General features: G+C 47.2%; 2 protein-coding genes across 3 annotated transcripts in view; one reads left to right on the top strand and one right to left on the bottom strand.

The window, feature by feature from the left end:
* Positions 1-13,995, bottom strand: part of Rab37 (RAB37, member RAS oncogene family) — a 65,933-nt gene extending 51,938 nt beyond the window's left edge. For both annotated transcript variants that reach the window (XM_042283072.2, XM_006997729.4), the window contains exon 1: positions 13,453-13,995. In XM_042283072.2, coding sequence (XP_042139006.1) covers positions 13,453-13,530 — 78 coding nt within the window. In that variant the 5' untranslated portion in view covers positions 13,531-13,995. The remainder of the gene's footprint in view (positions 1-13,452) is intronic.
* Cd300lf (CD300 molecule like family member f) overlaps positions 1-21,029 on the top strand; it is a 134,350-nt gene that overhangs the window by 26,962 nt on the left and 86,359 nt on the right. The window lies entirely within an intron of this gene.

Raw genomic sequence — 21,029 nt, 5'->3', positions numbered from 1 at the left:
CACGATGGTTTTCAGTGCGGTCAGGGTGAAGCCTAATTCTGAAGAGCCCTTCAAAGTCACCCCTGTCCATTTCGCTTTCCTGCGGATGTCCCCAGCAAGCACAAATGCCGTAATGCCGAGAGCCGTACCTAGTCAGGCATAGTTGCCCCTCCAGCTTCCGCTGCTTCAACATCAGGCAGAATCAGAGGCCGCCACTGGAGGATGAAAATCAAGTGTGCTGAAACTGAATGCGTGAGGTCGGGATCTTGAGGGCTGAGCTTTCCAAAGCAACAGTACATGTCAAATTCTATCCAACGTGAACTGTTCCCTCTCTGGAGCTCTAGATGCCGACGCTAAGCAAGAGTTTCCCTGTGACACGGTCTGACTGGAAGCAGCCATTATAGAGATGGCTCAGAGGTTAAGAGCACCAACTGCTCCTCCAGAGGTCCTGAGTTCAATTCCCAGCACCCACATGGTGGCTCACAACCATCTGTAATGAGATCTGGTGCCCTCCTCTGTATACATAATAAGTAAATAAATCTTAAAAACAAAAAAGAAAGCAGCCATTACAGGGATCATAGTTTTATTTTATTTTTGTTTTGTTTTTCTATCTATCTATCTATCTATCTATCTATCTATCTATCTATCTAAAACATTGCAAATAACAACATCTACTGTATAAATTAGACACAGTAAGAGGTTAACGATAAACAAAATAGAACAATTATAGCAACGTACTATAATGAATTCTGTGAATGAAGGTCCTCTCTCAAAATATTTCATTTCCTCATTGTATAATAGTAAGATATTTTTAGAGCCCTCCACCCCCTCTTCTTTAAAAAAATATTTTATTTTTAATTGTATTTGTGTGTGTCTGTGAGTGGGTATGTGTGTGCCAGGGCAAATGCCCATGGAGGCCCGAAGAAAGTGTTCTGGCCTCTGGAGCTGAACTCACAGGCATGGTAACCCACTGGACATGGGTGTTGAAAATCAAACCTGGGTTCTCTGGAAGATCCTGATGTGCTCTTAACAGCTGAGTCATTTCTCCAGCCCCATAGATTTATTTCCTGGGGACATGGTCTCACTGTGTAGTTCTGACTAACCTGTAACTTTCTTTGCAGAGACCAAGTGGGCTCCAAACTAGCAGCAGTAATTCTCCCGAGTCTGCCTCCCGAGTGCTGGGATTATACACGGTGCACAACCGTGCCTGGCCCTAAAATACTTAGTTTGAATCAACAGTGCCATGGGCGACTCTTCCTTTTCCAAATGGCATAGATTATATTAATGATAGCGGCTCCTTCTATTCCAACAGCCCCCTGTATCCTCTACTAGCCAGTAACAAAGCGTGTTGCTGGCCTGTTGCCATGCTCGAATCAGACAGAGAGGCCTTGACTTCTTCCTGGGTCCTGTCATAGCCACTTACCCCCTTTAACCTGTCCCCTTTTGCCACCTGCCTTCAGCTCCACACTTGCCTGTGACCCTATTCTGCAGCTCGCCTGTCCCTGGCCAGGGAACACTCCTGTAGACACAGCCATGCCGGGGAGAGGGAGAGCTGGCCACTCCTGTACCATTTGACCCAGAGCAGAAGAGGACCACTTCCCCAGTTACTCGGGGTATGTCTTGAGTACTGTGAGGCCAGCGGAGTGAAATACGCCCTCAGAAGCAGCCCAGACTCACTGAAAAGAGGCAGCTGCAGACCTGTCAGGATTTTTTAAAAAACGTGGCTGTAGGAACAGCGACAGCATTTTCAGGTTCAAGCAGGAACACTCAATGAGTTCCTTGCGTAAAAATTACCGAGGCTTTCAAGAGGGCCACTGCTGAACCTTAAAATGAGCCCAGGCCCTGTAAAATAGAGGCAGGTTCCTGTGTGCTTGCACAGATGACACACCCATGAGGCCAGCCTGTGGAGCAGGCCTGCGGTCTTACCTCCCACGCGGTGGTAGGCTGCTCAGGTCCTAAGCCCTCTTTGGTCCCTTCATTGCTGCCTTGGCTCTACTTCCTGAGTCCTAATCCCCTGCCTCAAACCAACCTCTTCCCTGGCAGCTGGACCATCTGTTTCCATCAGGGAAACGTCTATTCCGAGCCAGAGGGTAAGGTCCACCTTCACAGCCCCAGCGAGCTGCTCCATTTATGAGGTCAGACCAGCGCATTCCTAAGACCGCTCATTAATGACCCAAGCCCTGTTAATCAGTCCTAACTGTTGCCACATGTAGGACACCAACAGCCCAGGCTGGGCTGAATGGTAAAGACTCCATTCCTCTTTCGGTTTCTGCTCATTACAGATTTAAAACATTGAGACTCAGCCTCACCCAGGATTACCTCAGGGGCATCTTGTTGCTTTGAAATGGCTCACCCTTGGCTGCTAGCACTTCCCCAAATCCCCCCTTTCTCCCTTTTCTCCTTCCTCTATTTGAGACAAGGTCTCACTATGTAGCCCTGATTGGCCTGGAGTTTGCTGTATAGACTAGTCTAGTATGGAACTCAGAGATCTTCCTGCCACCACACTCAGAAGCCCCTCTATCATTCTTTATTTTTATTTTTTTATTTCTTCGAGACAGGGTTTCTCTGTAGTTTGGGTGCCTGTCCTGGATCTTGCTCTGTGGACTAGGCTGGCCTTGAACTCACAGAGATCCACCTGGCTCTGCCTCCCGAGTGCTGGGATTAAAGGCTTGCGCCACCACCGCTCATCCCCTCTCCCATTCTTGATCATTGTTGCTGGGTGAAATGTGAGGGAGGCATGTAACTCAGGCGTAAGCCATGCTATCTATTGGCCACAGTGATTGGTTCAGTGGTGGGCATGTGACTGTTTCAGCTTCAACAGTGATTGGTTCATGGGTAAGCATGTGACCATTTCAATGAGGCTCAGGTCTCAGTTGAATCTAGTTGCTGTGAAGTTAAGATATAGGAGCTTTTGATAATCATATGATTTTATAAGAAACTACCCACCTGTGAATCAAAGCAAACCATAGCACAGCATCAAGAGACGGGGAAGGGTCAGGCAGTGGCAGTGCATGCCTTGAGTTAGAGGCCAGCCTGGTCTACAGACCAGGACAGCCAGGGCTACACAGAGAAATCCTGTCTCGAGAAACAAAACAAAAAAGAAAAGAAAAGGAAGGAGGGGGAGGAGAGAGGGAAGTGGAAGTGGAAGGGGGAGGTGAGAGGGAGAGGAGAGGAGAGAGGGAGGGAGGGAGAGAGAGGGAGGAAAGGAGGGAGGGAGGGAAAGAGGGAGGGAGGGAGAGAGGGAGAGAGCGCTAAACTAGTATGAAGCTGATGGATGATTTTCTTGCATAAGCCGGTCTGAGCTGGTTCCTCATGGGCAAGCAGGAGTCCTGCCTTCAAGAGTTCCTCCTGTATAGTCTGTAATAATGGCTGTGCTGCTCCCACTCAGTGAGGTGATGGATGTGGACGCACTCTGCAAATTGCTGTAGGGCTGTCTGAGTGGCATGACCAAGGACGGACAATCAGCTAAGCCAAGGCAGGACAAAAGCCTGGGCTTACGGTCATCTTACATGTATTTCTTTCTTTTTGCCAGTGAGCTGCAGGGGAGGGCGTGGTGATGGAGGATGGTGCTTGGGCCAGTGGTGGACCTGATGGGGTGGCTGAGCCAGGGAGTGGTCAGAGCAGGTGATGGGGAAGACAGGCAGGCAGCGCTGGAGACCTGGTGGATAAGGTGTGGTGCTCAGGGATTCTACCCTGTGGTTTCTTGTGAGTTTGTGGTGCTGGACCATGCTGTTTGAAAAGAGACCCAATTCAGGGCCTAGAGGATGGGATCCTGGGGTTCACATGGGCTCAGCCTCCATTGCCCCCCAGCTTCTCTTCATGGGCTGAACTGTCATCATGAAGATCCAGGGCCCTGGCATCTTTTAGTTTGGTTGGAACTTTTCAGCTCAGATGTTTGGGGATTCAGGGAGAGGTGCATACTTCATTTTAGCATGCTGGACTCTGGCTTAGCAAACTTGGGCCATAGATCTTCATTCCAGGAACATCTTGGATGCTTGCTGAGAACTGTTTCCTTCTTGATATATGAGCTTAAAGGGATCTTTGATTTGGGGAACCCAGAATCATTCTGACCTTCAGGAATGAGAGCTTATCCTGGATCTGTGGGGTTTCCCGTGTGTGTGTGTGTGTGTGTGTGTGTGTGTGTGTGCGCGCGCGCACACACACACACACACACACACACACACACACACACATTTATATCTCAGAGCACCTGTGGATGTCCAAGGACAATTTTCAGTAATCAGTTCTCTCTTTCTGCTATGCATGTCCTGGAGCTGAACGCCGATCATCACACTTGGAGGCAAGCTCCTTTACCCAGTGAGCCATCTTGCCAGCCCAGACCTACAGTTTTATAGCCTCTGGAATCAGTCATTTGGTCGGGCCCTAGAGCTAGGCAGCTTCAGAGAGCAGCACACATTTGACCTTCCCCAAGAACTAATGTATGAGACTCCAGCCCTTGACCTTTAAGGAGTCTTCACAGGAACCCACGTCCATGTATCACATGGGCTGAAGCCATGTGGCCCGGGTCACCTCTCTGAGCCATTTTCTGTCCTGCAAACCTGCTTGCCTCAGTTTCCTGGGGGTGGGAGGTGGCTCTTGACCCTGCACATTGTTTGTTGAATCCATTTTCAAAACCCCCAACCGGAAACGACAAATACTTGTGGGCATCTGGAGAGAGGGTCATGGTGGGTGTAAGGAAAGGGCCTCACCAGCTCTTCTTTTTCTCTTTCATGGATCCCGAGCCCTGGGTCCCAAGACCTTGACACTGGCACTGGCTGAAATGGAGGCAGAAAAGTGAGGTGACAGGTCTGGGTATGGCTGACGGTGGCTTCTGAAAGGAAGCGTTTCTTCCTCCCGCTTTCCCCCTCCGGCCACCAGGCCATATCCAGGGCATTCTCTGGCTCTAAGGCAAATGGTTCCTGAGAGGATGATGGGAAATGTAGATGTGGGAAGACTGGGCTGCCTGTCTGATTAAAGTCACTCTCAGACACAGCCGATGGAAGAGGTCAGGTAGGGAGGAGACCAAAGGGGTCACAGGGGCCATAGATTGAGGCCAGCGTCATATAGGGGAGACAATGGCTACACCTTATCATCCTGGCAGCTTTATACTCTGAACCCTGCAAGCCCCTTCCCCTCAGCACACAATCTCTTGATTAGAATACGGCTTGGCATTGCAGGAATAGACAGCTTGGTATTACAGGGCAATTCAGGAATCATGGTCTGGGTAACACAAACCTGCCCAGAGAGACAGAGCAAAGCTAACTCTACAGGGGTCATGGAGATGGCGCAGTGGGCAGAGAGCTTGCCTAACAAGTATCAAAACCTGAGTTCGGATCCCCAGACCTACTCATGTGACTCTGGACACAGTAGCACACCTCTGTAATGTCAGTGCTCCTACAGGGGGAATGGAGTACCCCACTCCTGCTGTATTTAGACTTAGACAGCTTAGTGTCTGTAAAGTGACATCAAGTAGGGTGACTGTAGATTTCATGAGTTCACAGATATAAATGCCTGGGGCAGCCCCCCAAGCTGCAGAAGGGCTTGTCATGTAAGTGTCCACCGTAATTAGAGTTTCTACAATACCAGCTGTGGCCTTCAGCATGTGACTCTATTTTTCCCCAGCTGGTCTCCATCTTCCTAGCTATAATACGGCATCAATGATGACAGCTACTCAAAAGGTTTGCGGTAAGAAAGGGTCATAGTGTATATTAAAAAAAATGTGATGTGGCTGGAGAGATGGCCCAGTGGTTAATAGTACTGTCTGCTTTTCCAGAGGACCCAGGTTCAATTCCTAGCACTTACACAGCAGCTCACAACTGTCTGTAACTCCAGTCCCAGGGGATCTGACACATTCCCACCAATGTACATGAAATACATTTAAATAAATTATTAAAAAATGTGAACTGTAAATTGCTTCACAGATGAGTCATGTGTTTTAAAAATCACTTTTATTCATAATTATGAGCTCTGCTAGGTCCTCTAGACTATTGTGCAGAGATGATGTGCACACTTCTCAGTTCAAAATTGAACAAACTAGTAAAGGGGACCCCACCCCATGAGAAGGAGGAGGAACACATGTCCGGAGGTATGCCCCTGCCTCAGGAGGAGAGGAGTTCAATGGCCTTGCATCACTCATACTGATACCAATTTGCGGCCCAGCTTCATTCCCTTGCAGCGGTTTGTGACTTCTCAGAGTGAGTGTGGGGATCCCTGGGAGAGGCAGGGCCCACCAGTCCTCACTGTCCCCTGGGTACTTCTCTGACCCAATAGATCTGCTCATTTAAAACCCCCTGAGTTGCTAGGGTGTGGCATGGGTGCAAATTTAAACCGAGGGACAAGGAAGAAGAGGAAGTGAAAAGGTTTGCTTTTAAAAGGCCCACGACAGTTGGGGGTGGTGGCAGGCACACACCTGCCCTCCCAATTCTTGAGAAGCTGAGGCAGGAGGGTAGTGAAGCCCACCTAGGGCTACCTAGGGAGACCCTGTCTCTGAAACAACAAAAATCCCCAGTCCCAAAACAGAACCAGAAAACTCTGAGAACACGCTCATTATCACTAGTCTATCGTTTATGAGAGAGGTGTGTATACATGTATGTATGCTTGCATATTTGTGTGTGTGTGTGTGTACATACCAAATATATACAAGCAATGATTCTCACAGAGACATACACTCATTATTTACATAGGTAAAATCTCTCTCTCTCTCTCTCTCTCTCTCTCTCATACACACACACACACACACACACACACACACACACACACACACACGCAAATGGTGACCTGGTTTCAGACACCTAAAAACATACCAGTGGCATTTAGTGAAGCCAATGTTAAGTAACACCCTTATGATCCTACGTAAATCCATATACCAATAACTAGATAATCACGTAAGAGAGGAGTGCATGGGGTTGGTTTCAGGAAGTAGGAAGTATTGACTGGGAGAGTTCTGTCTCAACAGCTGGCTGATTTGACTTTACCATGTGAGGCCTCACTGCCTCCAGGAGCCTGCTGAGGTCTGGGCAGGTGCTGATGGGTGAGGTCACTTAGAGGTCAAGATTCCTGGTCTGTTGTTTGCTGCACTTGAGCTAGAAGATTTTTCTGGTTGGTGGATAGGAAGATGACCTAGTGCTGATCTCTGCTAGGGAATAGCATCCCTCAGCACTCCACAAATTAACAAAGGCGCTGTGATCTCTACAGTCACCTGCTTCCCCAGGGACAAGTGTCTCTTACTTGAGAGGGTGAGGAAGGAAGCAAGCAGCATGTTGGGATAAATTTAGTGCCTCTGAAAGTATCTGGCACAGCACTTGCCCGGCCTGGCACGCACCTCTGCCTGTTTACATTCAGCTCAGCTGGAATCCCGCATGGCAGCGATTTTCCAAATCTCCCTGACTCTCCTTCCCTGAGGAGCTTCCCTTTAATTTGGACTCCCCAGGGTCTTTTATGGAAAAGTCTGAGATCCCCCAGGTTCTCAGAGTGCAGATCACCATGCACGAATATACACATGCATATATACCATGTGGATACAGATGAATGCCTAGAGACATGCACAAACACACAAGTATACATATATAAGCACAGTCTTGAAAATGGAGGAAGTCACAGCCTTTTCCTCACACCAGCTCACAAGAGAAAATTTGTCCCAAACTAGTGAGTCTCAGATGTTTCCTCACAAAATACCCTGGGGACTTCAAATTAAAGGGGATGAATTCCCAAAGGATGAAAGTTGGGTATTGGGAAAGCCACTAATGCTGGACCAAGTCACCATCATTTCCTGTTAAAATTATCCCAAGGAACAAGCCAGCGCCTCTCCCCAAGCCAGCTGCCTGCCCTGGGAACTGGGCAGGGCCAGGTCCTCAGCCCAGGGTGTCCCAGATGGCTCCAAATTGCCAGTGATGTAACCTGTGCTTCCTTTATTTATCCAGAGCCTGCAGAGCGCATGAGAGAGGAAATCAAGCAAATGGAAACGTTATATAGCCAGCAGCTAGCTTTCCCTGGCTTTCTAGCTTATTCTTGAGTTGAGGTAAAAGATCTGGGAAGAACTGGAGCTATTCCCTCCAGTTAAAAGTGGTTTCTCTTCACCCACAGAGAATGCATTTTCCTGTGGATTTGGGTCCTTTGACCACAACATCATGTTCATTTACAGTGTTTAATTGACAAAGATGCCTTTGAGGGATGAAGGATTTGTGGAGGAAAACAGAATACTGGGTACCATTTTCCACTGGTTTGTCTTTGCCTAGTAATTTGGGGTGGGGGTGGTTGCAGGAAAGAATGTTCCTGCTTTATGCAGCTTTCCCTGGGACCTGCAGGGGAAGGCTGGCTGGAATTTTGTCTGTCTTAGGTGCTGACTAACGCCCAGGCTGGTTTTGGCTTAGAGAGTCCCCTGCCTCGGCCTTCCAAGTGTTAAGTTTACAGACATGCACTACAACAGCCAGCTTTAGATGTCAACTTTAATCAGAGGCTGTTAATGAAAAGGGGACATTTCAAAATGGTGTCAGAAGTGGCCATTCCTAACTGGGGTATCCCACTGCAGCTACTGAGCCTTTTAAGGCATCTGAGACTATATATACAACCTTAAAGCAAATTGTGCATGTGTTTGTGTGTGTGTGTGTGTGTGTGTGTGTGTGTGTTTTGTATGAGTGATGAGTGTGTGTGTGTTTTGTATGAGTGATGAGTGTGTGTGTTTTGTATGAGTGATGAGTGTCTGTGTGTTTTGTATGAGTGATGAGTGTGTGTGTTTTGTATGAGTGATGAGTGTGTGTGTTTTGTATGAGTGATGCGTGTGTGTGTGTGTGTTTGTGTGTGATGTTGAGTGTCTTCCTCTATCATGCTTTGTTGTTGGTGAACCTGGAGCTCTCTGATTTGGCTAGACTCTGTGGCCAGTAAATCCCAAGGATTCTCCTGTGGCTGCCTTCCCAGCGCTGAGATTACAGGGCACACACTGCTGTGTCTGGATTATACACAGATGCCGGGACTCAAAGTCAGGTCCTTACACTTCACGGCAAGTGCTTTAAGTGCTGAGCCGTCTCCTAGCCCTGTGGTCATGTCTTATAGGTCACAAGCTTGTTGATGGGAGTAGAGGGGATGGGGGCGGGGCTATTTTCTATGTGTCCTCTGTAGTGCCCCGAAGTGTAGATCCTTATACCTTGGAATGCTCAATATATGTTTGATGGAATGAATAGATGAGATATGTGGGTTAGTATGGGATGTAATTATCACAAAGCGAGAGCAGTGACAGATGGAAATGCAAGAGAGGACAGGGTGTGGCTGAGAGTCCCTGGGCCCCTTTCTCATCCACCTGAGGAGGTGCCCCAGCAGACGCAGACATGGCACCCTTTGCCCTCGTTTCTCTGCTCATTTCATTCAACAAAGACCAAGCCTGGGGTAGATGAATGAACAGCCTTTCCACCATGAATGAACATGTCTTTCCACCCTCCTTGTTTTTCTGAGATGCTGGGAGGAGGCTAGCTTCTGCTTAGTTATTAATGGCTTGACCCTCTTGGGACAAGCCTAGCCTGAGTAAGCACTTGAGTTGAAGTCCCTGTGCCCTGCCTCGCTGACATCTGGGCCCAAAGCCCCACCCTTCCCATGCCTGGCACTCAAGGTCAGGCCTGGAACCAAGGCTCCATCAATTCCAGAGCTGCTTCTGAGGCCCTCTCTGCCATCATTGCCCTGGATGGCTCTCGGCATCGACCTGGCTGCAAGGCAGGACCCAAAGTTCTCTGAGAAAAGTCCAACACCATTGTCCACATGCTTTCAATAATTTAGCTGCATCAAATATTCAGATTTGTGAGAACAATAGCAACTCTATTTAAAAACCCCAAGCGTTTGATGGATGAACTGAGTGCCTCCCAGCAGTTCCCAGCTTACACTTTACATGTCTCTTAAGAGTGGCTTGTGCTCCTCTGGGCCAGGCCACCACTCACAGCACTGACTGAAGATCAAGTGGAAACTCCAGTCCCAGAGGTGAGCTTTCATGGGGTGCAGCATGTCTCACACCCCACCTCTGAGAAAAGAGACATTCCCATGAGGAAGCTGGGACTGGATGCTGGCACAGAAGTCATATTTTCTGCATCAGTGGTTCATGTGAGCTATTCCCATGGGATTGTGCTGTGGAGCGGTGTGTGTGTGTGTGTGTGTGTGTGTGTGTGTGTGTGTGTGTGTATGTGTGTGTGTGTGTGTTTCTGAGTTTTGGAGTGTGAAACTGCTGCTTTCTCACAAAACATCATTTTAGGTGGAAACCGAATGTGATACCCACTGAAATTGCATTGAAGCTTAAGATATTTTAACAGCAACTGCCACTTATTTCCAATATTTCCAAGGTTACGCCTGTGCTTAGCATTCTGGTGTCCAATATCCATACTCAAAGATAGTAGAAAAAAACTGGCTGGGTGGGTGGAGGTAAAGATTGAGAAAATGATATACATGTCACAACAAACCCCACGTGTTTGTATTCTAATTAAAAATTAATAAAAGTAAGAAAGAAAAGATAAGGCTTATAGATATTGCTGGAAGTTACATTAGGGACAGAAGGAGCTCAGGCCAGGGCTCTCTTTCCATCATGCCACAGTATTGTTATCTGGCAAGTTTCTAGACCGCCCTACATGGTCTCATCCCTAATGTTGGAGAATACTTCTTCCTCTGTGGTTTGATCCCTGGGAGGGAAAGGAGGAGGGCTGTGGGGGTGGGGGGCGGGATGGAGGCCTTTCTGGGGAGCTGGTGAGGTTCTATTTCATCTTGGAGCTGGTGTTCCTTGATAATCCATCAAGGAGCATACCTGAGATTCAGGATCTTTGCCATTTTCCTGTAAAAAGTTCATTTTTAAAAATCCTAAGTAGTGCCAGGCGGTGGTGGCACAGTACTTGGGAGAACTTTAATCCCAGTACTCAGGAGGCAGAGGCAGGAGGATCTCTGTGAGTTTGAGGCCAGCCTGGTCTACAGAGTGAGATCCAGGACAGGTACCAAAACTACACAGAGAAACCCTGTCTTGAAAAACCAAAAACCAAAACAAACAAACAAAAAATCCTGACTAGGGGGTTGGAGAAATGGCTTATGGCGAAAAGCAGTGTTTGTTCTTCCAGAGAACCTGGGTTTGATTCAAAACCAAACCAAACCAACCAATCAAACTAACAGACAAAATCCCCTAAATGGGCAAATGGGCATGGTGTCACATGCCTAGAAACCCAGCACATGGATCATGAGTTCAAGGTCAGCCTCTGCTACTGTGAGGTTAGTGATAGAGGACACCACCTGCTGGGCTCCACACACATATGCTTAGGTACTCGAACATGATAGGTGCACATCACATACACATACATCAAATCCTAGCCACTAGTGTTGTATAGGAAATATGCCTCTCATGGCTAATACATTCTAATGAACCAACAGGGATTTCTTGAACTCTAGAATAATGCAAGATTTAAAACAACTCCACTGTGTCCATGCCCTTACATTTTGTTAAGGGTTTTGCAGGTGGATCCCTCCCCCAAAAAGTCATGTGAAACAGTAAAGTAGCTCTAAGAGGAAGTTGTCAGCACCATAAAAGGAGAGACTTCCTTTTACACACACACACACACACACACACACACACACACACACACACACACACACACGTCACTGCATTTGAGTACCACGGAGAATTCAAGGTGAACTCCTGTCGATGCAGGTAACTGCATCGATGTCAGTGACTGCATTGAGAAGACCAGGCATTCACGGTTGTAAGGGGACACTTGTTTTCAGACAGAGTGAAACCTGTTAGAACAAAATCACTCTTTCTCTGGTGATCAATAAAGCCCAAAGGAAGCGAAGGTTTCCGTGTGTAGGTGAGAGAAGTGGGGAAGACCGCATCTGATCAATAATTCGAAAACTCTGACTTCCCAATCTTAAAGCTTTCAAAAATGAATATTTATATCTTTGTATCATGGTTTAAAATTAGAGCGACTCTTGGGCTGGAGAGACTGCTCAGTGGTTAGGAGCACTGGGGGCTCTTCCAGAGGACCCTGGTCCTGCTTCCAGTGCACACGTGGTGGTTTGCGACTGTAATTCCAGTTCTGTGGGATCTGACGCCCTCTTCTGGTCTTTGCCAGCACTGCATGCACATGGTACATGGATTTGCATGTAGGCAAAACACTCATACCGGTAAAATACAGATGAATAAGTCTTTTTTAAATTTTAGAGAGACCTATGCATTTATTATGTTTAGTCACCGAGCTGGTTTTGTCATTGGTCTGTTGGTAAGGTCCCTTGTTTCCACGTGCTTTACAGTGGACTACATTCACAGCATCTGAGAACACAGTCCTTATTCTGGTTGACACCAGACTGAGGGTTCTAAAACCCCCAGACTTCTTCTCTGGACCCTAAATGTTCAGAGATCTGGAGGGAAAAAGCACCCAGGTTTCTCAAACCTGTACACCTGCGCCACTCACTAGTGGGTTTTCTGTTATTTGGATCAGTCAGCAGGGCACAAGGCACGCATCTGAAACTTAGATGCCCATGTTTACTCCCCCAGGATCTTGTTAAAATGCAGCATCACTAAGCAGGTCTGAGATGCTACTTCTTAACGGGCTCCCAGGTAACGCTCACACTGCTGGCCCCTGGGACCACACTTGTTGAGGTTTTACAGGGCACAGCGAACAGGAGACTCGACTTGGACTCACAATCCTTGGCTTTTAGCCACTTTGCTTCTCTGTACTTATTTTAAAACAGAGGACAAATCTGGTTATTCAAGGCTTGCATTTATAGACCTCTTTTGGGGGGGGCATCTGTTTCGAGTACAGCAATTTGTCTGCAATTTGAACACCAACCTCTCTGTTTCTGTCTGTCTGTCTGTCTGTCTGTCTGTCTGTCTGTCTGTCTGTCTGTCTCTCTCTCTCTCTCTCTCTCTCTCTCTCTCACACACACACACACACACACACACACACACACACACACACACACGGGCTCACTACATACCCAAGACTGACCTGGAACTCCCCTATGTAGCCCAAGTTGGCCTTGAACTCATGATTCCCCTACATCATCTGCCTTCTGCAAGTACTGGGATCACAGACGTGCACCTCCACACCCAGCTACAGATCACTGCTATGGATGTTTCAGCCAGGTGGGTCACTGCTCCCGGGTTATACCGAGCTGGAGCTTGACAAACACAGCTGGAGAAATGCAGCCTCCCGCAAGACTCAGGGAAAACTCTGACACTTGTGCACAGGATTTCAAACGGTAGAAGAAAGAGAAAAGGAGATGGGTGTATGGGGAGGAGGGGGTTAACTGAATGAATGAATGCAGTACCCCGTAATTTGGGCCTCGGGAGGCGGCCCCTCCCCCAGTGTGCACTCTCTTTTGAACATCAAACAGGACCACACAGAAAGGCTTTGCCCAGGATCACAGATACTCCCTAGTGTCTCCTTTAAGTCCCAAAGCAAAAGTCAGGGGAACAGAGAGAACTTCCGGCGTTGATGTGGGCACCCCGGGGGAGAGTTTTACCTTATGTAGGACATGCTCGCTGAAGTGAGGGCCAGCTCCGCCCTGGTAGGAGTCGGGTCTCTGCAGATCCATGTCCATCTCAGAGCCAACTGCTCCCAGCTCTCCCAGGGCTCTGCGTCAGAGCTCCCAGCAGCTCGGCCCGGGGCTCTGCGGGGCGCGGCAGGCTCTGTCCCTCCAAGCACCACAGGGGCACAGCCGCATCCGTGATCAGCACTGGACAGCTCCTAAGGCTGCCTAGGCGGTACCAAATAGACACCGATTTCCTCCCCTAGATCCCAAAGGTTCAGAGTTCAGCAGGAGAATTGCCGTTGTGCTCCAGGGACCAGAGTTCCGAGATACTCGCAGCCCGGGATTATCTGTCTTGTGACTCCAAGATGCTGAGAGCGACGCAAGATTTTGAGGCTAGCTGAGGTGTATGTGCGCATCGCATTCCGGAGGACCAGCTGCACCGCTGCGTCCTCCCGGCGCTGCGGTCCAGAGCTCCGGGTTCCCCATCCTCAGTGACCCAGCATCTCCCTTAATGGCTCAACTCAGCTCTGCTCTGCTTTGGTGCTGGCGCCGCTTTTCTTTTGGTCCCTAGACAGTTCCCTTCAGGAGATAAATAGTTGGTCCAAGTCTGAGGCTGGTAGAGGCTGATAGAAAGTGGGGGCTGAGGTCTTTGAAATAAGCAAACTTATGCTCAGCTGAGGAGAGGACACAGACCCTCTCAATACATATGACCCCAAAGTTAAGAACAATTGGCCCAGGAGAGGCAGGATGGTAAGAGCACAGGATCCAGAATTCTGACTTCAACTTTGAAAGTTGTAGCATTGGGCCAGATACTTAATCTTTCCTAAAGGTGTAAGGAGCTTGCTGGAGTTCTAGCTCAGTGGTAAAGTGCTTGCTTAATGTGTGCAAGGCCCAGAGTTCTGATCCCCAGTACTGCAAAATAAATATAGAGAATGATTGTAATACCTACCTTATGGTGTTGTTATGAATATTTTTTAAAAAAGACTTATTTTGCTGGGTGTGGTGGCACATGCCTTTAATCTCAGCACTCAGAAGTCAGGGGTAGAGGTGGGCAGAGCTCTGTGAGTTCAAGGCCAGCCTGCTCTACATAGTGAGTTCCAGGCCAATCAGGACTACATGATGAGGTCATGTCTCAAAAAACAAAATCCCTCTAAAATACTTATTTTATTTTTACTTATGTGTATGTGTGTGTATCTGTGTAAGTATATGTATACATGGTGGAGGTGCCCACAGAAGTCAGAAGAGGGTGTATGATCCCTCAGACTTACAGGCAGTTGTGAGATGCTGGATGTGAGAATTGAACTCCAGTCCTCTGCGAGAGCAGCAAGCACTCTTAACTACTGAGCTCTCTCTCTCCAGCCTGGGTTCTAAGATTTAGTGAGTTAATGCACATGCCTGGAACAGTGCCCGGAATACACTCAGAGCTCAGTAAGTGCAGGTAACATACTCTCTGGATGAGGAGACAGAGCTCTCGTGGTGACCGTCTCTAAACACCACAGGAGTTCCCTGCTAGGACATCTGATGGTTAGTGTTTCATTCCGTCTGGTGATAAAACCCGCATGAGCACTTACAATACAGCGTCCTTCTCTCCTGCTTGCACACTTTCGGACGAGATCGTTGCCCAAACCATTTGTTCTAGTCCCTGGGTGAAGGGACTTTTTCCTTCCCTCAGCCTTTCAAGACCTTTTTGTCCTTGGGTGCCTTTTGAAAATGATACGAGTTGATGTAGGGTTTAAAAAATTATTCTGGAAGCATGGAGAGATGGCTCCGTGATTGAGAGTGCAAAGTGCTCTTTTAGAGGGCTGCAGCTTGATGCCCAGCACCCACGTTGGGCAGCTCACAACTGCCTGTGACTCTGCTCCAGGGGGAAACTAATGCCCTCTTCTGGCTACCGTGGGCACTGCACTCATGTCCATACACATAATTAAAAATAACAAAAATATACCTTTTTATATTTAAAAAATAACATTTAAAACATATCCTATGACTTGAAAAAAATGAAAAAAAAGAACAAAACAAAAAAAAACCCATATCCTATTCGATGTTTAAGATCCGTGGTTTGGTTTCTGTAATTACTTTTGGAACATTCTCAGCAACCAGGATTGCACAGATTTCTTCTGCCTTGTTTTTCTGTATTCTCCTGGCAGTCTAGCTACTACACGTATGCTACAGCTTTTGAAATTATCCAACAGTTCTTGATCTTCTATTGGTTTTCTTTTCTTCTGTGTTTTCACTGGGGGTGGGCAATGCCTTGCCCATTAGGCAACTGGGGCATCTGTGTTTTCATGTGGGAATTTTCAACTGATCTGTCTCCAATTCTTTCTTCAGGCATATCTAATCTACTGCCTAGCCCATTAAGGTCATTGCTGTTATACTTTTAGAAAATAGTTATTTAAAAAATTTATGTATAGCTGGGTGTTAGTGGTGGCGTTGGCGAATGCCTTTTATCCCAGCACTCTGGAGGCAGAAGCAGGCAGATCTCTGAGAGTTCGAGGCCAGTCTGTTCTATAGAGCTAGTTCCAGGCAGCCAAGGCTATACAGAGAAACCTTGTCTTTTTTTTTTTTTTTTTTTTTAAAGATTTATTTATTATGTATACAGTGTTCTGTCTGCATGTATCCCTGCAGGCCAGAAGAGGGCGCCAGATCTCATTACAGATGGTTGGGAGCCACCATGTGGTTGCTGGGAATTGAACTCAGGACCTCTGCAAGAACAGCTTAACCGTTGAGCCATCTCTCTAGCCCGAAACCTTGTCTTGCAAAATTAAAAAAAAAAAAAAAAAAAAAAAGGAAAAGAAAAAAGAAAAAAAATCCCTATATGTCTATGTGTGTGCCTGCATTAAGTTATGTGAATTTCATGCATACAGGAGCCCATGAAGGCCAGAAGAAGGTATCAGATCACCTGGAAGTGAATTTACAGGTGGTTATAAGCCAACATGTGGGTGCTGGGAACTGAGCCAGGTCCTCTGCAAGAGCAGTCAGTGCTCTTAACCACTGGGCCATCTCTCCAGCCACTCTGTCGTACTTAACATTATTTCAGCTTACATCATCCACACATTGTTACATGTTGCTTACATTATTAACAGTGACCCTGCATTCATTATCAAGTTATCTTAAATAGTCCAGAGACATTAAAACCCTCCCAGCATTTTTTCCTCCCTCTTGACACTGGGCTTCCTTAAAGTCACTCATGGAGAATGAGCCTGTGTCTCGCAACCCTTCCAGCTGCATCCACCGTTGCTATATTAGAGCCTTGCTAGTCAGTGATGGTGGGGGAGTCCTCCAGTGCAATCAGTCTGTGAGTGTGCACTGCTGGCGTGTGGCGGTCACACTCATGCCGGTCACACTCACGCCGGCCCACATCCAGTCTCTGGGGCTTCCTCGACATCAGCAGTTAAGCTTCCCTGCCAGGCTGTGGCTCCTGCTCCATGGGGGCAGATCTCGGCTGTGGCTTTTTGAGTTCACTGTCTTCTGCAGGTTCCAGGGCAACAGTTTGCCTTGCAAATCCAGCTCCCTGATGGGCCAAGAAATGTTATTGATTTTCAGTTTGCCCGGCTTTTTCTCGATGCTCGTCTAGGAATGACAATTTCCGGCGTTTTACCTGTCGGCGCTAAAACCCAAATTTAGAATTGAAGTGTTGTCTTTCTTGGGGGGAAAAACACCCTCAAATATTTGCAATCTTCAGTCTCTGCTTTTGGGTCTTTTTTGAAAACTTTTAAAATTAAACCGCTAATTTTCAAAGACAAGCTCTTCTTTAAATCGTTCTCTTTGGGTTGGCTTCTTTTTGAGGGTTGGGGCAGCCCCATCGGCAAGCGCCATTACCCACCCTCAGATTCATCTTGCTGGCCTTACTTCTGTTCATTTTATTTGTGTTTTTGTTGTTTGGTTTGGGTCTTTATTTTCCTTTTTAGACTAGAGTTTTCTATGTAGCCCAGGCTGACCTCCCATTCATGATCCTCCTGCTTCAGCCCTTTGAATGCTGGGACTATGGGTGTGGTCTCACTATTTTTGTTCATTTCGTTTCACAGATTCCCCCCCCCCCCCAATTCTCTTTGCCCCTTTCTTCCTTGTTCCAAAATACTCCTACTTAGGGAGGAAAGGGTTTACTTCATCTTGCACTCTCATCACCAGGAGAAGTCAAAGCAGGAACCCGGAGGCAGGAACCCAAGCAGGGACCATGGAAGAGCAGTGTTCATTAGCCTGCTTCCCTTGGCTTGTTCTGTCACCTTTCTTATATAGCTCAGGACCACTGGCCCAGGAGTGACACCATCCACAGTGGGCGGGGCCCTCTGACATCACTCAGCAGTAAAGAAAATGCCCCTACAGACTTGCCCTAGAGGCCACTTTGATGGAGACAGTTCCTCAGCTGAGACACCCTCTTCCCAGGTGTGGCTATTAGTCAGGATTCTCTATAATAAAAAAAACAAAAAACAAAAAAAAAAACCAGAGCTGATAGAATGAATATCTATTGGAAGGGGGTTTATTAGATTGGCTCACAGGCTGTTGTCCGGGTAGCCCAATGTTGACTGTCTCCCATCCAAGAGTTGAGAATCTATTGATTGCTCAGTCCAGGAGGCTGGATGTTGTCCTTTTTAAAAATTGTTGCTGCTTTTTAAGCCAGGGCTGTGAATCAGCAACTGCAACTCTTGACCTGAGGGAATTCTGTTCCCTCAGGCTCCGACTCTGTCAAAGCTACAAAGGGAACTTAACTAAATCTCTGTCCCTCTAAAGAACTCAAGATTCAAAGGTTGAGGTGGAATTCTGCTCCTCAGAGAGGCTGAATGACAAGTAGCTCACCTCCTCTCCCTGCTAGAGTCCCCCCAAAAAGCCCTCATGCTTCTTCTCAATGCTCCTTAAAAACCCTTCTCCACCTGGCTCCTCCCTACCACTTCCTGTCAGCTAGTTGCTGACTCAGCCTCCTGACTGCAGGTGAATTTTATTTAATCAAACATCTTTGCATCATTAAACAAATGTTCCAGAGCATAAACAAAAGTAACACACCTTAAAATAATATTCTGCAACAGCTGAATGTCTCAGCAGTCCCAAGCCAGTGCTGAGGGCCCAGAGGATTTCTGGACAGCTGCTGGTCTTCAGTCTGCGTTTGAATGCTGTTGGTTCTAACAGGAAAGGAACAAGGATAGATGGATTTGCCAGCAAGAGTGAGGGCAAGCAGGTATAAAGTGAAGCTTCCTTCTTCCATGCCCTTTTATCTGGGCAGGAGTTGGCGCCCTCATTTTGGGTGGGTGTTCCTGCTTCAAATAAGCTCTTAAGAAAATTCCTCACAGGAGTGTCTCCCAAAGCTTGTGTTTTAGTTGATTCCAGATGCAGTCAAGCTAACAGCCAAGATCAAACATCACATAGGTTTGTGCCAAGTTGATGTAAACTATGACACAGGTTCTTCTCAAAGTTCCTTCCTCCAGTCCTTGACTTGGAAGTGAGTGCTGAGTCCTCTGTACTCAGTCCTTGTGTGTGTGTGTGTGTGTGTGTGTGTGTCTTCTGTACCTGTATCTGTTGCTGTGTGGGTTCACTATGATGCACACACGGAGGCCAGAGGCCAGATTTTTAGGAGCTGGTTCTCTTTCCACCATGTGGGTTCTAGGGATCAAACTCAAGTTGTCGGGCTTGATGACAAGCACCCCACGAGCCACCTCGCTGTCCCCTCATTTGTTGCTTTGTTAGTGATAGTTCACATTTCTGGAGCTTCCGAGATGTAAGGTGAAACATCAGCACCCTAGCCTTCCTTGAATCTCACCCCCCCCCATTTGCCCCCAGCTTCTATCAATAGGCCTAGTTATGGAAAGTCATTGGTTTTAGAATTATTTTATATTTGCAGAAGAATTGCAAAGATGTTACAGAGAAGGACACATGCCCTGTGTCCCTCATTATTGACACCTTAGGAGGCCTCGTTCATGACCTGGCACCAACACTGTTATGCTGTCATTCATGTCCACACTTTATTTGAATGCATTTAACTTTTACCCATATCCTCATGCTGTTCCAGGAGTCCACACTTATCCTTACATTTCTCTAATTTATTTATTTTATGTGTGTGAATGTTTTGCCTCCATTCATGGATGTGCACCATGTGTGTGCCAGTGCCCTCAGAGGTCAGAAGAGGGAGTTGGATCCCCTGGAACTAGAGTTATGGGTGATTATGTGGGTGCTGGGAACTGAACCCAGGACTTCTTTCTACGAGAGCAACAAGTCCTCTTAACTGCTGATCTATCTCTTCAGTCCCTGAGATTTATTTTTTTTAAGTGATACAGTTAGGGTGTTAAAGAAGAGTAGAGGACACTCCTGAGGGTAGAAGTAGGCTGCTGAGCCGGAAAAAGACAGACGTTCAAAAAGCCCATTGCGTTCTTTACTTCAGGGGGTGCTTTTAAAATAGTGATTCCCTAGTTTTCTGAAAGCTCGTATTAATTTATTGAATTCTGTGCCATTTTATTCATATTATGCTGGGTAAACAGTAGACCTTTTCAATCTGAAGATAAAGTATCTCCCATAGGCTCATATGTTTGAATATTTGGTTCCTAGGTAGATTCTGGAACTTTTAAAAAGTGGACCCTTTCTGGGTGAAATGGGTCACTGGGAATGAACTGTAAAGTTTTATGGCCCAGCCTTGCTTCCTGTCTGCTCTCTGCTTCCTGTTCTGCCAGATTGTAGGGAGTCCTAGCTGCACACATAGCCTCATGTCACCATGCCTCCCTCCATGATAGACTATATCCCCCTGTTGTAGAATATTATCTTAAGGTGTGTTACATTTGTTTGTGCTGTGGAACACTTGTTTAATGATGCAAAGATGTGCTGCACTCTTTTATGTTGCCTTTGTTTAACTCTGTGAAGCTGTGTTACTTTGCCTGTCTAAAACACCTGATTGGTCTAATAAAGAGCTGAATGGCCAATAGCAAGGCAGGAGAAAGGATAGATGGGGCTGGAAGACAGAGACGATAAATAGGAGAAATCTGGGAGGAGAGGAAGAAAGAGCAAGAGAACAAGGAGAGAAGGATGTTAGGGGCCAGCCACCCAGCCACCCAGCCACCCAGTCACCCAGCCACCCAGCCACCCAGCCACCCAGCCACCCAGTCACCCAGCCACCCAGCTACCCAGCCACCCAGTCACCCAGCCACTCAGCCACACAACCAGCCATGGAGTAAGAGTGAAAGTAAGATATACAGAAGTAAGAAAAGGAAAAAGCCCAGAGGCAAAACATAGACAGGATAATTTAAGAAAAGCTGGCAAGAAACAAGCCAAGCTAAGGCCGGGCATTTATAATTAAGAATAAGCCTCCGTGTGCGATTTATTTGAGAGGTGAGTGGTGGCCCCCCGAAAGAGCAAAAACAACCACAACATCCTCCCTTAAACCATGAGCCCAACGAATCCTTTCTCCCTGGAGTTGCTTCTTGACAGAAGAGGAACCAAGAGGCCCCTTCTGTCTAGGAAACTCTCTTGAGTAAAAGTCATTTACTGCCTCTTAGTGATTGCAACTGTTTTCTGAGGTTCTTACATGTCGGATGCTGCATCTCCTGGGTCGCTTCCTTTCTCATCTGTGTCGTTCACTTCCACAGTGCTGT

The sequence above is a fragment of the Peromyscus maniculatus genome, chromosome 8 (genome assembly GCF_049852395.1).
Source record: "Peromyscus maniculatus bairdii isolate BWxNUB_F1_BW_parent chromosome 8, HU_Pman_BW_mat_3.1, whole genome shotgun sequence".
In the NCBI taxonomy this organism is placed as follows: Eukaryota; Metazoa; Chordata; class Mammalia; order Rodentia; family Cricetidae; genus Peromyscus; species Peromyscus maniculatus.
Note: the sequence above shows the minus strand (reverse complement) of the source record. Positions and strands in the feature narration are given on the sequence as shown.